The following is a 17,137-nucleotide window of genomic DNA, read 5'->3' on the forward strand; positions in this document are numbered from 1 at the left end:
GCGGGCGAGAATTTGAGGGTGCCCTTGGGCCGACTTGGCACGGTGAGGGGGCCGTAAGAAGATCACAGCCCTCCTAAAGGACCCCGCCGTGGCAGGGTGAAAACCCACCATTGGACATATTTTGGTGCACTGGCCAGGAAGTTGGCGGCTGCGGCCCCCCAAAGAGTATAGAATAGAGCACCAACCAAGTACGGCAGTACCCGAGACCCTTCAACAGACTCTGAATCTGATGGCTCAGTTGCTCCAGCAGCAACAACAGCAAGCAGTAAGACAGACGACAGTAGAAGAGCATCTGATACAACAACAGGTGTGGGACATATTTTGGTGCACTGGCCAGGAAGTTGGCGGCTGCGGCCCCCCAAAGAGTATAGAATAGAGCACCAACCAAGTACGGCAGTACCCGAGACCCTTCAACAGACTCTGAATCTGATGGCTCAGTTGCTCCAGCAGCAACAACAGCAAGCAGTAAGACAGACGACAGTAGAAGAGCATCTGATACAACAACAGGTGTGGGCACACAGGCATTTTCTAGACATAAAGATGCCAAAGGTGACAAAAGAAGATGATCCGGAGACATTCTTGGAAATATTTGAGAGGGCAGCCATAGCTTCCAGGCTGGAAAAGGCTAGATAGGTGGGACAGTTGGGAGTCCTCCTGGTAGGACAGGCCCAGATGGCCTACCGTGCCATGACTCAGATAGATGCACAAGATTACGACAAGGTGAAAAAAGAAATGTTGTTGAGACTCAACATAACCCAGAGAGACACCGACAGGGGCAAGAAGAGTAAGGAAGAGAGGTTACCCCGTGCTCTATGGCAGCGCTTAGCAAACTTGCCAGACAAATGGCTGAGGCCAGAAACTTTAACCAAAGAAGAAGTCTGTGATGAAATACTACTAGAGCAGTTCCTCACAGACCTGGAAGACCATACACAGAGGTGGGTTCAGTGCCACTGTCCAAAATCCTCCCTCGAGGCCCTTCAGCTGGCAGAAGACTTTGATGCAGCACAGGGAGAGATTAGCTGGGATAGAAGCACCAGGGGAACTGGGACTAATTATGCCTGAGAGACAGAGTGCAAAAGTGAAGGAGTGGACCTACTACATCTAGTTAAAAAACCCAATACTATGTCAAGCAATAATTTAGGCAGAAAAAAGTCACCATTTCTTAATTATTAATAACTTTGTTTAATTATGTCTTAATTTCTTCAAATCTTTGCAGAAGATTTCACTTGAGTGTTAAGTACATACAAAGTTTAAAGAGACTGGTTTTCTTTTGTTACTTAGGATATTTGGACCAAAGGGGGCTCGTGTGTGCTATGTTTCTTAAAGGAAACATTTTAAAATCCATTTAAATACATTAAGTCACAGATTTACTTGCAGGGGAATTCTGTATTCAAAAAGTAAGTCCTGGAAATTGAGGCGGGTGCATCGTATTTGTTATAACTAATAAAGAGATGGAGTCCCTACATTACATGCAAAATTCGACTGCCTCAGCTATGAACTTGAGATTGATTGAGCCTATGAATTGAACACCAAGGATGCATCCAAAAAAGTGCGGACATGCAATATGTGATACCACATACCCGTCTACAGTGCCACACTACACGCATGCAGGCATTTCCCGCATTGCTACTTTGCAGCACAGGGTTTTTTTTACTTCGGGATTTCCTCTGGTCAAAAAAAAACATGCCAAAAAAAAAGTGGGGCAGCACACGTAGCGGCAGCACGTGTCACCTAAAACCGGAGCCTGGCCAGCCAGAGCCACTCTGGCTGCTAGTGAGTCTTCCTGCTCCAGGAGCACTGTGGCTGCAGCTCCTTGAAGTCCCCATGACCCCAGGTAAGATTGCTGGGACCAGGACAGTTGCTGGCCCTCCCCTCCACTATCCCACCTGGGGTAACCTGCCATGTGCCAAAATGCATGTGGTATGGGAGTTCCCTGGTGGCAAGTAGCAGCGGCACAAGATGTACCACTGCTACATGCCCCCAGAGGAAACGCACATTTCTGCTCATCTGGACATGCCCAAGGTGTTATTTTAGAGCAGCTTTCCTAGTTTTACTGTGTGTTAGGTAGAGTATTTAATACCATAAAGCTGTAACATAGAAGGCTTATTTTTTTAAAAAGTTGGTTTAATTTAATTCTCCTTGAGCCATTAAATTGTGCTAGTAAGGGTATTTATGAAGTAGTTGTGTTATATAATTTTATGCAAACATTAGGATCTCATATACCATTCATTATCTCATATTTACATTTTTAATGTCTGTATTATAAGTACAGCATATTTTGTTGAGGCCATGTTGCTTAGCTTACTGTAACATTAATGCTCACTTTGTGTAGGTGTCAGTCAGAACTTACTTGTGAAATGAAAACTGACAGAATAGAAATGAGAAATTGGATAAGATGGGAATCAAAACAGAGAGCTGGCATTGTAGATCACTTAGTTATAATCTAATATGTTTTAATTGGCTGGCATTCAGGTTGTGCTTCAGTTATGTATCCCACTCTGGAATAAAAATCTGATTGTGAATATTAATCTACTGTGTAAATGCTGCACACTTCACTTTATTATAGAAATCTGGGTTCTGGGTGTTTTGCTTTACCATTACTTTTTCTGTATTAGGTCACATCAGTTTATCACACCAGAATGTTACACCAGAAGTCCAATTTTTGGCCAGTACGGGTGAAATACTGACCCTACAGATGTCAGTGTGAGTTTTGCCACTGATTTCAACGGAGTCAGGTTTTCATCCTAGATGGTTATAAATGAAATGTGTCTCATCTGAGTACCATCCAGTGGATGTATATATTTTAGCCAAGTTTAAAATAACATAAACGGTGTTAGGAAGAACCATGGGACTTCTCTCTTGCAGGGAAATGTCCTAATCACCAAGCTAGAGACATGCTCACTCTTACTCCATTCTAGCACTGTTTATGCATATGTGGTCATTGGTTAAAACAATAATAATGTGGTAGGAGGAACTATGTTCCAGGACTTTTCCCTCCCTGGGTCATGCCCAATCACTAGGCAGGGGTGTCAAACATATGGCCCATGGGCCAGATTGACCCATGGAGCTGTATGATCTGGCCTGTGGGTTGCTGGACTGACTTCATGTGCTGGCCTCAGCCCTATGTGCTGCATGTGGTATGCAGGCTGGACCTGATGCCATGCTTCCTGCATGCAACACAGTGTATGCTGTATATGGCACCTCACCAGACTGGCCCTGCACGCTGGCTCTGGGGCTAGTTTGGATTGGGCCATGCTGGAGCTAGTGTGTAAAGTGGGTTCTTCAGGCTGTGGCATGCAGTACACACCCTGTGACAGCCCAAGGTATGTGGGACTGGCATGGGGCATGTACTGCTGGATCTGGCTCTGCACATGACACAAGGAGTCTGGGGCACTTACTGCATCAGTTTTGATTTGATTTCTATGCTGCTGTTGTTAGTCATGACTCACGTGTTTTGTGCACTCAATGGCTCTTGTCTCTCCAGGGCTGGAGGTAGAATTTGGACTTTTGCATGAGCAGTGTGAATCACAGAGGAGTTTAGGTGGGAATGAGGGAGGAAGGTAGCTTCTTGGGGTCAGTTCTGATCATAACAGGAGCCTGAGTAAAAATGCTGAATTCCAAAAGAGGCATATACTGGATTTAAGCCCATGGCTAAATATAGTCAAAAAGCCCGAGGCTGAATCGATTCAGTCTTTGCAGGGTAGTCTAAGATGCAGAGATTAAACTGACTAACAAGTGAACAGACATTACTTTTTGTAGCCACAAGCCTACAGTGACTCAGGCCAAAACCTGGGGAGTGCTAGAGCATGGCTGTCTGGCAGGTGGCCAGCATGGGTTGTGTGTTCACTTTCTCTTCTTGTTGCCTCCACGGTCTCTGAGATTTGCAGTCCAGAATCACAACAACACTTCTTCCTGCTTCCAGGTGCCTCTGGGATTTGTATTCCATAGTTTATAGCCAGCAGTAACTTTAGCAGGGCAGGGCAGCTCTGTACTCGGGAAAAGGGGGTTTTAAACCCCCTCCCTGGCTCCAGACCCCAGCTGAGGTTTGCTGCGGGCCAGGGGAGGGGGGGCAGTCCCTGCCCTGGAGTAGACAGCACAGCCCAGCCCAGGGCTGGAAAGCATGCTGGGATGCTGGGGGACTGTGATTTAACATGAACCAGGAAGGGGTCTAGGACAGAAGTTTCATAAACTGGCTTGACCCAAATCAGTTAAGTCTGATACTACATTTAACCAGGTTTATCTTAAACCAGTTTCAGTTTGAAACTGGTTTATGTGCACTGAACTTCTGTTCCGTTACAGGTTTAAACCAGTTTCTGATGACTTAAACTGGTTTATGTGTAACTTTTCTCACTAGCCATGATGAGTTTTCAGTTGCTCCCTAGGGCTGAAGTGTCTAACTCCCACCCCAGTCCAGGTTCTGTGCTAATTGAGGCGATTTCAATCTAGCCTTCCCTGTTTTAAAGTGAAAGCTAAGAGTTTCATGTAACCAGAATTCCAAGAGCTGAAATTTAAAGAAAATGAAAACCAGCAAATAACATAAGAGTCACAGTAAATTTGTGAGCTTCTGATGCTACCTAAAGTTATAGGTATATATGTCAGTTTCAGAATGATGAGACTTATTAATATCACCATCTCTCTTCTCCATCCAAATCTGTTGTTTATGTAAGCACCACAAATGAAGGGCCTGTTCTACAGTCCTTGCTCTTGTGAGAAACACCATTGAAATGACTGGACCTGTTTCTGATCTCACACCAGGGTAAATGAGGATTATTACAGGTTATGCTGTATGCTGTCTTTAGGCTATGGGCACACATACTGCCAATAATCTGTATTCTGAAAATATATTGAGAAGCTGAATGTTTTTGATTTAGCTCTGGCCTCTGGAAATCTCCTAGGCCATAATAAGGTTCTAAAGTATGTGAGCAGCTTTGCACATGTATTCCAAGTCTGTATTTTTGAAGTTAGGCAGGAGTTGGCTAAATGGCAGTGACACAGTTCATGCTCTGTAGCCATGTTTATGTTGAGCCAGGAATGGGGAGTTTGGGAAAGTGATTGTTTCTGAAGTATATTGTGTGTGAGAGCAGTTTAAGGTTACATACATCCGTGAAGGCCTGCAGGGGCACAATGCAAATGTAGCACTAGCTTATGCTCATTTTGGAGGGAGAAGTAAAGAGTGCATGTAATAATACTGTACATAGTTGAGTATTGACTTTGTGTTTTGGTGTACATGAAGATTTATTGTCCCTTGAGGTAAATATTTATCTCTTGGATCAATGCATTTTGATTTTTCAGTTCAAGTCAAGTCAATATTTGTTTACCAGACCAATACAACCCTGAGGTCTAAGCAGGGATTTAGAAAGTGGAATTGCTGGTGCTTTATATCTTTGTACTGAAACAAATATTACTTCATTTTAGGCACATTTTAAGATAACAGATCATATGTCTCATAATATGTTGTTCTTATAAAATATATTAGTCAACATTTTTAACTTACTTTTAAGTTAGTCTTTGTATTTAGAAAAAACTATAAAGGTTTTAAAATGTATTTCTTTTTTTTAATGTAATGCATGGATATATTTTCTTTCAGGTGGCCTGGCTTTAGCTCAGGTACTATTCTTTTATGTGAAATACTTGGTTCTCTTTGGTGTTCCTGCACTTATTATTCAAATGGATGGACTCAAACCTCCTGCCTTACCTCGTTGTGTGAGCACAATGCATAGTTTCACTGGAATGTGGAGGTCAGTGGGTTTCATTTATTACTGATACGTGATAGTAAAAGTTTCAGTAAACTCATGAAGTATGCATTGTAATTAGGGACCTACTGAATGTTTTGTGGTTTTTGTGGATTCTTCGAAATCTGGCATTGCTTGTGAAATCCGAGGGTGGGGAGGAGGGAACTTACAGAAAAATAAATGCTTGCTCCTCAGAGGTCACTCCCGCCCTTCACTGCTGATTGGCTATGAGGGCTACCTGTCATGTGGCCCTGCCCATGACATGACTGTCAGTCATGCAGCCCCACCCTCACCCCACCAATTGGTGGAGAGGGGCAGGGAGACATGACAGGCAGCCCCTGCAGCCAGTCAGTGGTGAGGGGCAGGACCACTGGAGCCCCTCAGCCAATTAGAGACCTGGGGGAGCCTGCTGTACTCCACCTGCAAAATGGGTGCCTGGGCCTATGTTCCGCCCATGAAACCGGAGAGCAGCTCCCACAAATTAGATAGGCACTTAATTATAATCTGTGTAAGCAAGTACCATATATAGAGTAACTTGCAAACTTAACAGTAGAGTTTTGTATGCGTCTGAATGTAAATATGTGAGCCTGTTCCTAACTAGTCTTCATCTTGTCAATGTTTGCAGCACACTTGAGTTTGAAGGTTTCCCTTACCATGCCAATGGGAAGTTTTCCTTTCAGGGTTGTTACCATCTTAATGATTAAGATGATATCCAAGCTACATCATTCCACTAAGCTAACAATTACTTTCTCCACTGCTGATGTTTATTAAATATGATGCATTTTTTTCAGTCTTGGTCCAAAAATCACAAATCAGTTTAAAATTCAGCCAGAGAAAGATGAATTATATGCATTTAGTTACTGTATTATAAAACCTGTGGATATGAGATTTAATATGAAAACCATATAGACATTTATTTACATGCGAATAGTGTGCATTTATGTGTGTATTAAATCAGTGAAGTGTTGTAGGGCAGGGGTGGGCAAAATACAGTCCACAGGCTGAATCTGACCTGCCAGGCCATTCTATCTGGCCCGCGGGGCACCTACACAGTTTAGAAAATTAATATTTATCTGCTCCAGGCTACCTGTCAAAGACAGGAGCCAGGGGCAGTAGGACCCAGGAGAAGCTGGCAAGAGTCAGGAGAAAGGACAGCCTGCACAGCCCCATGCCCAGCCTCCACCCAGAAGTGTCTGCCTGTGGCAGCTATCCCTACACACGGCAGGCTGCTCCAGCACCACGTGGCCCCTGGCTGCATCATTGGATCATAGGAGCAGGGGCACGCTGGTACCCCGGGGCCAGGAGGGGTGTGTGTGTATGCATGCAATGAGGGAGGAGGAGAGAGAGAAAGATCAATGAGGCAAGCACGCTCTGTGTGTGTGTGTGTGTGTGTGTGTGTGTGTGTGTGTGTTTATGGTGAGTCTCACAAGCACCCCCACCATACACATGCACACACACCGCCCCTCACCCTGCCATACATGCAGACGCCATGCTCACACCCCCTCACACAGCCCAGCCACCCCATACACATCCCCCACAAACCCCATACCCACCCACACCCCATATGTCCACACACACCCACAAGCTCCTTCAGTGCACACCCACCCCCACACCTATCCAACCCTACATACACTCACACCCTCTTCCACATACCCACAGACCCTCACAGACCTATACCCACCCCCATGCCCTGCACAGTTTACAAGAGTAAGACTTCATTTTAAGCTATTGTACGATCCCCTCTATGTACACTACACAAAGGCATGTAAATCAGGAGAAAAAGATTTTTTGAAATCAAATTATTGAATGTTGTAGATGTATGATTTTTAGAATATAATTTGGCATTTTTCTGGTTTTGAGATGGCACAACCCCTTGCTGAAAGGAGTACTTCTGGGGGCAAGGGGAGGGACTTCTGGTGGCAAAGGTTGGGGGTTAGGGGGCGGGACTTCCGGTCCCAAGATGGTAACCAGGGGGTGGGGCACCTGTGAAGGGGCGGGGCTACCCTTGCAGCCCTTGGCAGCTTGCTAAAACTCGGTAAGTGGCCCTCTGTCTGAAACAATTGCCTGCCCCTATTGTAGGGTGTTAAAAGCAATAGTTATCCATATTTTAGGCTACCATTATGATGTTCCTCTAGGATAATTAAACATAAATATGGAATATCAAAATCAAAACCATGGTTGTGAAATTTGCAGTTGCTTTAAAACAGTGGTTCTCAACCTTTTTTTAACTCAAGACAGCCCTCCATAGACTCAAGGCATCCATCCCTAACTTTTGTGAATTGAGCAGCACCCCATTTCAGAAAGTAATTTTCTTTTCTTTTTCCTTTTCTTCTTCCTTCTATCCCTCACAGTCGAGGATGATTGTCTTCCACAATTGTCTTATCTGTGTGTCTGAAGATGGCCGATGAGGCTTATCTGGGATTGACAGACTCTTCTACAACTCAGACATGTTTCCTTTTGGGGTGGGTGGCACTGGTTTCTTGGTTTGGTCCACAACACACTGATTCTGGCACTCCTTCTTTTTCATCTCCTGTTGCTGTGAGGTTTCAAAGTAGTGAGAACCCTGTAGCAGACCAGTCCTGGGCAATGATCTTCCATGAATTGACATGGATGCTGCAATTTTTAAAGTTGGCCTTGAGGACATCCCTGAAGTGCTTTCTCTGCCCTCCCCTTGACTGTACACCTTGTCTGAGCTGGGAAAATAAAACTTGCATCAGGAGTCTAGAGTCAGACATCCAGATGACATGGCTAGCCCAATGAAGTTGATGTTAGATGATCATTCCCTCAGTACTCATGGTGTTTGCTTGCAGGAGGATGCTAATGTTGATGCATCTGTCTTCCCACTAGATTTGGAGGATCTTCTGCTGGCAGCATTGATGGTACTTCTCCAACACTTTACAAGTCGTCTGTACATTGTCCATGTCTCAGCTCCATACAGCAAGGTGGGGATCACAACTGCTTGACAAACCATCAGCTTGGTTTTGGATTTGATATTGTGATCTTTGAACACTTGTTTCTTCAGGCGTCCAAAGGCTACATTTGCATATTTGAGGTGATGTTGGATTTCTTTGTCAATGTCAGGCTTCCATGAGAGATGGCTTCTGAGGTATGGTTCTCCAGAGTCTCACCATGGATCTGGATTACTGGAGCTGGGGACTGTTCATTAGGAGTTTGTTGGTAGAAGACCTTAGTCTTTTGAATGTTAAGCATCAGTTCCATTTTCTTGTATGCCTTGGTAATGATGTTGACAATTGCGTGAAGGTCTGCTTCCGAGGGAGCACACACTACAGCATCATCATCATACTGAAGCTCAATGATTATTGGAGCTCCTCGCTGTCCTAAACTGGTGGAGAACCAATATGCCACTGTCATCAGTGCATATGCCTCGACTCTTGACACTGCCAGTGAAACCAAGAAGGAATTCTATGCCAACCTTGATCAACACTTTTCTGACATTCTGGAGGGAGATGGACTTATTCTTCTTGGTGATTTCAATGCCAGAGTTGGAAGGGACTCTAACCTCTGGAACGGAACCATTGGGAAAGAGTAGGAAAGTTCAACTCCAGTGGTATCTTCCTCTTGACGAAATGCACAGAACATGGTCTCACCATCAACACCATGTTCCTCCAGAAAAACAGGCACAAGACATCATGCCAACACCCAGGATCTAAGCATTGGCACCTGATTGATTATGTCATCATCTATGCCCAGGATCACAAAGATGTCCATGTCTTCTGAACTATGCTAGGGCTGATGATTGCTGGACTGATCAGCTGACTCATGTCCTTGGTTATACCACTCAAACTGGCTCCCAAATGATGGCTGCAGCAGAAACAGTGCTGATAGAAGACCAACATTGAAGGACTCAAGGACCCAAGCAAGCAAGACCTCTTCCACCAGTGCCTCAATGAAAAACTGGTGAATTCCAATGAACAACAATGGGAGAATATTAGCAGCATGTGGGGTGCCCTTAAGGCCACATCATCAATGCCTGTGAAGAGATAGTTGGATTCTGTACCAGGAAACATCAAGGTTGGTTTGATGAGAATGACCAGGAGATGCTAGAGTTGATCAAATGCAAGTGCTTGGCAAGGTGATGTCAACTCCAAACAAAATAAATTGAATCTCCAAGAAGCCAAGGCAGAGGTCCAAAGGAGGACCTACAATATGAAGAACAAATGGTAGGAAGACAAGGTTAAGGAGATTCAACAGCTCACTGACATCCATGATATGCGCGGTTTCCTCAGTGCCACTAAAGCCATCTATGGTCTGAGCACTCAGGGACCACTCCCCTTGAGACCTAAGGATGGAGGAGACCTGATCAAGGAACTCATTTATTACAGTGCTGGGCAGTGGGGACAGAGTAATGTCTAGGCAGGGACGGAGCCTGAGCCTCTGCTTATGTACTTATCTCCTCACACCTGGCTTATTTCCTTCCACCTCAAAACACCCTTCAAAAGACATTGTGGCACCACTGGGTGCTCTGGCACCATGGTTGAGAATCACTGTTTTAAACAAATACGACTCTAAGGGTTTAGATGAAGGGACACTTCCCTTATTTTGTGCATCTACAGCGTGTTTTATGAGGGGCTTCTCCTAGTTAGGGCTTCTAGGCACTGTTATGGAACAAATACATCTTTTTCTTTTTTCATAATAAAAATAATAGGACCATGTACCATATTAATATTAGGGCTGATTTGGATGAGACATTTTTTGCCAAAAGAAAGAGACTTTATGATTTACTGTAATTTTCCTTTGTGAAGATAGAAAGTATTCAAAGGAGTAGGGTGTGCGGGCTGGGAGCGACCCGAGCCCTTTTCCGTGCTGCACGCGGGCTGCGGCCAGCAGCCCGGGCACGCTGGATCGGAGAGGGAGGGCGACGAGCTGGAATTAGGCACAAACGCTTAGCGGTAGTTTTAAAGATTGTTTACTTACACCGAGATGGCAGTGGTGTAGGCTGGAAAACTTGTTTGAGTTGCGGTTACAGACACAGACAACATGGACGATCATGTGGAGTTTGCTAGGCTCCACAGAACAGAGCTCCGGATGCTCTGGGTGAACGCGCCACCAAAATCGAAATCGGAGATACGTCTTATAAAATTTGCGATCGAAGACGGGAAGAGGTGGGCGATGGATCAGGTCGCCAAGCTCCTCTGAATCTCACACAGGGTCTCTATTACCCTGCCGTGTATCCAGAGTCCCCACGAGATGGATGTGGAGTCCTCTTCGGTTTGGGCGGAAACTGCTCAAGCCTCTTATACGGCTAACAGGCCAATCATCAGCCGCCACGTGGGAATAATTTAAAACTAGCCAATAGCGGGGAATGAATTTACATACCAGTGGCGGGGACTCTTTTGCACCGTGCGTTCTTCTTGCCACTCGCGCAATGAACTCTGCAAAAGAAGCTGCAGAAAGGCGGGAAACTCGTCCCTGCACCGGGGTTTTCCTCTGTAACAGGAAACTCTCCCGTGCAATGAAGCTGCAACTTGGCGGGGATAATTCTGGTGCCGAAGCACACACAAAATCATGCCTTTGGGTCATGACATAGGGTATTTGGCTGAGGCTTGAGGGGAAAAGGTAAGATACTCTGATTAATAATTATTCAAGCTAATAACAAAAGATACCTTCCGTTTTGATTCTCTTATGAAACTCTCAACTGAATTTTTGACTGATCAAGCTGAACAAGAAATGTGTTTCTTACCAGTCTGTCAGCTGTTTACAACATGTTTTTGACCAAGCTGGTCCTTGGAAAAACAGTTTGAACCAGTAGCAGTGTTCTTCTTCTTACATACGTTATTACTCTGTGGAATCTGAGTATTGTTCTTAAGGTGTAAACTAAATTGCAGATCAGCACAAAAATAGATGATGTTGCAATTTCTGTTGACACAAATAAGCCACAAAAAGGGGTTATGAAGCATAAAGTTAGATATACTGGCTGGCATATTTTTAAGCTTGTGTTTTGTTTTCAAAAATATTTATAAAATACTTATCCGTATAGTATTTTCACATCTCATAAGATCGTTGAAAACTAGTTTTGGTAGGTAATCCGATTTAGTTTGTTGCGTGTTCTTAAAATGGATAAACATCTGGACCACTTGTATTTTATTTTTGCCTAACCATCCCATTTACTGATATGCATAGTGAATGATCACTGCCAGAAATAATTAAATATGATCTCTCACAGATGGGATTTATGCATTTTTTTGTGTGTTGAAAATTCAGTACAAGTCCAACTGATTTGATTTCTTGCTCTGGAAGCTGTGGTAGCTGTAGAATTTCCCATGGCTACTAGTGAAATATGGGTCAATTTCAGTTATCTAAGAAATCTCACATAGCTTGCCCTCTCTGTCCCCTGAGTTACGATTTTCTTATTCCCTCACAGTTAAACTCATGAATCACTGCTGCCCACAGGGCTGCAATCCATTTTTGTGTTTGGTGCCTCATGTAGGAATATTGTTATTAGAAGTGGAAGACAGAATAACAGCCCTTGCTTTTAGACAGTAGGCAATATAGTCCTAGGAGTACCAGGTCATCCCACCCAGAATTTAAGTGATGTGTCCCAACTGCCTCAGGAATATCAAAAGGCTGGAGAGCAGCATAGTTTACAATGAGAGGTCTTGGGAACAGTGAAAATAGTGTTGTTTTAGATGGATGACAAGTCTATTAGATTCAGCATATAAGTTATCCCACCCTGGTGAGGACACTGGGGTGAGTGGCTAGAAGCCCAGAGGGCAAGAGTAGAAGGCCATAGCAGAAGCACTTATGGTATGGCCCTGTCGGATTCCAATGAATCTGCGAATTCTGCTAAATACTTTGTCACACAAGGACATGAGAAAGGAAAGAAAGTGTGTGTGTTACCTGACTACTCTGCATTACTTAGTCAAAAGGCAGTTTAAGTCATAGTATAACATCTGCTCTTAATGGTGTACAAGAAGATTTGCACTAGCAGTCTTTACAAAATAATGGAAATGATAGCTGTTAAAGATGTTTAAGGCTAAAAAGGGGATAAAATATTACAGAATAAAACAGATACAAAATGGAGTGTACAGGTGACAAGCAACGACAGACTCTCAGCCAAAACAGCAATCTAAAGATGGCATTCATACATTATAAAATACCACATAATGGTTTGGAAGCATAATGGTTTTCATTGATAGATGATAGATGCACAGAGCCCCAAAAGAAATTAGGGCCCCTGGCACACATTTCTTTAATGGTGTAATGGGATCTGATCCCTGAGCCCAAAAGTTATGCCTCCTGGCATGTCACATGTTACATGGCAGGTTGCGTGATTTTAGGATTAGGGATCAGATCCCAGTTGTGCCATTACTACTTACCAGTGCAGGGATAACCCAGGGTTATGATCCTGGGCTTCCCCTGCATGGGAAGTTGAAAGCTGGGTGCCCACAGCCTGATGTGAACTGTTGTAATATCAGGACCAGAACTGACAATCAGCTGATTGTGGGTCTTAGCCCAGGGACTGCATTGGGGCTAGTCCCAGAGCCCCATGCATGGGATGTCAGAAAACCTTGTGTGCAGCCCAATGGCATGTGTGGTTTTTTAAGGTCCCGGTGCTCTGGGGTCCTGAGATCTGGGAGAGGTTTAGATGTCAGAAAACTAGCATGCAGCCTGGCTGCACGCATAATTTTTCAAAGTCCTGGCTGCTGAGGACCCCAGGACCAGGGAACCTTTCCCTGATTCCAGGATCTTCCTGGCTGGAATGTTTCAGGTGCCTTGATCACCTGCGGCTCCCGGCGACCTGGCACCCTGGCCCAGCTGATGAGCTCCTGCGGCTCCTCGATAGACTCAACACCTTGAAAACAATGGGATACAGCCTTAGGCAGGGCTGCACCACAATCAGCCTGCTGACATGAGGGGAGCAGTCAGCCAAGCCCTGCCATGTAGCTGGCATCAGTTTGCATGGTAGGGCTACCCTGTCACGTGTTCAGTTTAAGACACAATGGAAACCAACCACAAAATCATGACACCAATTTTGTAGGGTATTTTTATGGCTGGTTTCCCATTTTGCTGTTGCACCATTAATTGCCTGAACATAGAGCTGAGGTGCTGTTTATGGCAGGATTAACAGGTTTATCATGTCTTAAGCATAACATCTGCTGTGGGCCTATGAGTGCAAAGCTATGAAGAGAGAGGTAGTATAGAGTGAGACTGGAAGATAATGCTCATGTCATAAGCAAAGCAGATGAACCATTCCGAATTGTGGGTGGTAACTTGGATGAACTAATTTTGTTCTCTTGCTGACTTCTGTTGGCCCTCAAAACATAGAAACAAATTCTGGGATTGTAGAGCAGACAAATGCTGGCCTGGTTCACGGTGTGCTTTGTCTCCCCATCCGCACTGGTAAAAAGTTATTCAGCAGATGGGAGGTCAGTAATCCTGGTCAGCAAATGTTGCAAGGCACTGACCAACAGCAGACAGGGTGATTCAGCATCTCCTAGCACCTTCCTGATTTCCCTTTGGAGAGGTTGATGGATAGAGGTGTGGTAGTCAAGGACCTTGGGATAAAGGTATATGGCCAGGACATTGCTGATCTGTAAGACAAGGAGTATGAGGGCTTGCAAAGTCCGTTTTGTACCCTCCACAGGATGAGTGAACAATTTGGGCTGCATATAGATGCATATAGATAGACAAAGACTGTTTTATGTAGGAGAAAGGGAAGAAAACCAGACAATAAAGTAGGCAGCAGCAAGATGGATGTGGGCAGTTTTGCCTGAGAAGCCTCATTATATGGGATAACAGTTGCTTTGCAGATATTGTGAGATGGATACAGGTGGTGCAGGCAGCCATGAATGATCAGAAACTGACATGGAGAAACAAGGGAAAAATGTAAGGTTGCTCAAGTCATGTGTTCTCAGCCCTGTTGCATACAGCAGGCACACGATCTTTTAAGAAGGCCAGTGTATGAGGAACTGCTGGCTTTTGAAATAAATTGTTGGAGCCAGTTACTTGTGGCCAGTTGGTGGAACCACATAAACTAAAGGGTCAGCAAAAGGACTGGTGTGACAGATACTGTCACTGACATGTCAGTGAGGAAGGAGCTCCAGCTATTTGGATCTTCAGGATGAAGGACTAGTGACTGCTGAGGCAGACTGTGCAGGAAGTCTAAAGATGCTACTGTATTTGCTCAAATCCAAGGTGAGGTTTTGCTTACCAATGAGCATGGGAGGAAAAGCCTCATCTTAGATTTGAGTACCAGCCAAGGGCAGGCAGTGTTTCACTCCTGCTTCAGCCCTGGTCTTAGGGTTGAAGCTGGAGCTGAGCCACTGCCTGCCCCAGGCCAGGGTGGCTCATTTGGCAAGGTAGGGGCACACAGCCAGGAGAGCAGGGGGCAGAGGAGGGGAACAGGATATCCACATGTGGCATGGGGGAGAGCACGGGGCTAGCAGCAACCTTCTTCCCCAGGTCCCTAGCAACCTTCTTTCCCTTACTTTCTGCTCTGGCTTGGTCTCTCCAGCCCAGCCAGGATCTGCAACACCATCTGCCTGGCCAGGATGGGCTGTTGCAGCTGCTGAACATCCTGGAGCCAGAGCAGAGTTGCATCAGAAGGTAAGTGGGAGGGGGGAGAAAGAGGGACAGAGGTTAAGGAAGGAAGCCACAGGCATGGGGTGGCAGTGGCATGGGATGAGGGCACAGGCATGGAGGGCAGGCAGCAGGGGTCAGGCATAGGCATGGGGGGCAAAGGACAGGGGAGGCAAGCTGCAGGGGGGAGGGAGGCAGGGAGTAGTGAGGTAGGCACAGGCATTGGGGTTGGGGGAAAGAGGGTGGGTTGCAAGCAGAGGCACAGAGGGGCACATGGCAGGGGGCAAATGCAAATTACACATTTATAATTTTTCATGTATAGAATCTAATTATTGGGGGTCATCTTGAATTCAGTCATCTTGGATTCAGGTAAATATGATACCTGTCAAAAAGCAAGACAGCACGTTGGCATTTTAGAGTTCATTGCTTCACTGGCCCCATATGGCCATTAGATTACAGGACAGAGGAAGAAAGGAGGTGTTTATTGCAACATACAGGCATTATGAGCAGAAGATAGCTATAAAGAATCATGTTACTAGAACCTTGCTGTTTTCCACTATACAAATGCAAAAATGTTGCTTCCTTTAGGGAAAAAAACTCCCAACAGCCTCTCTGCTTCTCATCAAGAGTGAGCAAGCTGAGTGTGATAGTGAAGTTTCATGCTACTGTGATGTCAGTGTCTTTTAAGTGTGAAATTGTTTATTCAAAATAAGTACTAAATACTATAATTACCATATATAATTTAAACTAAATAAAGTTGTGAAAATAATATGATATCTACTTCTGGATTTCTGCAAGATAGACAAAGATAGAGTAACTTTTTTTCTATTTGTTATCATCTGCATTTCAAATTTCAGTCATAGGGAATCAAACTGCATTCTGTTTAGGGAGTCAGGAGGCAGATAATAGCATCAAGGTATATAAGCATGTGTGATAAGAACTGGTATTGTTAGAGGTTTATAAATCCCAAGAAAATCCGTCCAGGCCAATGCTTGGTATGTGGATTCCCAGGCTAGAAGCAAATTGTTTAAATAAAACTGGAAGAAATTGTATTATGATTGTGGCTCTGGAGAGCTTTACACTGATACTCAGAAATTAGTTCTGGTTGAAAAAGTATCCCTCTAGTGGGATATTGATGGTTAAGGGTTTGGAAACTAGGAATCTGATAGAGAAGAAATACACACTAAAATATCTGCTAAATCTGACTTAGTACAGGTGATGATTTCTGCAGGGATTCACATTAGCATTCCTGGAAAATATAAAGTGTGGTTTTATTTTTCTCTTTCATATCTTTATATCTGTTTACTAAATAAGATGCCACATATTAGACATATTTAGCCAGTGATCAGTATATCATAAGGTGCTCTGGAAACACCTAAACTCCCAGTGTAAAGGGGATTTCTTTTGCCAAGCAGTAAAATATGGGGATGCGGGAACCAAGTGTTTCCTCTCCCTCCCCTTTCTATGTATTGGGATAGGCAGCACTATTCCTACTCCCTATGCCCCTTGCTTGGGGCATAATGAGAGTTTTTGCCCTCCTCTCATCTTCATCTACTTTAATGAGTGTATGTTATCTGTGGCCCAGCCTTTGTTGGGCTCATGGCCAAATTAAAACATGTTTTAATCTTGGTATTTTCTGAATACCAGCTGCACACAGTTTAGAACCCAACATGTGTGTGGGGATAGATGGTATTAAATCTTTTTTTCCCCAGAAATACTCTTTAGTCTTGTCTACTACTTGGGAACTGGAACATGAACGTTGTTCTGGAGAAGGCATGGAAGGAATTAGTGAGAGACTGACTTCTCAAGAGGTATCACACTGATATGTACATCTAGAACAATGGGACTTTAGTTGGAGGGCTGCT

At 44.4% G+C, this 17,137-nt stretch overlaps 1 protein-coding gene across 1 annotated transcript in view; it reads left to right on the forward strand.

Moving 5' to 3' along the window:
- Positions 1-17,137, forward strand: part of HHAT (hedgehog acyltransferase) — a 270,033-nt gene that overhangs the window by 91,871 nt on the left and 161,025 nt on the right. Inside the window, exon 9 of the mRNA XM_025209294.1 lies at positions 5,588-5,738. Coding sequence (XP_025065079.1) covers positions 5,588-5,738 — 151 coding nt within the window. The remainder of the gene's footprint in view (positions 1-5,587; positions 5,739-17,137) is intronic.

This window comes from Alligator sinensis, unplaced genomic scaffold, assembly GCF_000455745.1.
Source record: "Alligator sinensis unplaced genomic scaffold, ASM45574v1 scaffold633_1, whole genome shotgun sequence".
NCBI classification, from domain to species: Eukaryota; Metazoa; Chordata; order Crocodylia; family Alligatoridae; genus Alligator; species Alligator sinensis.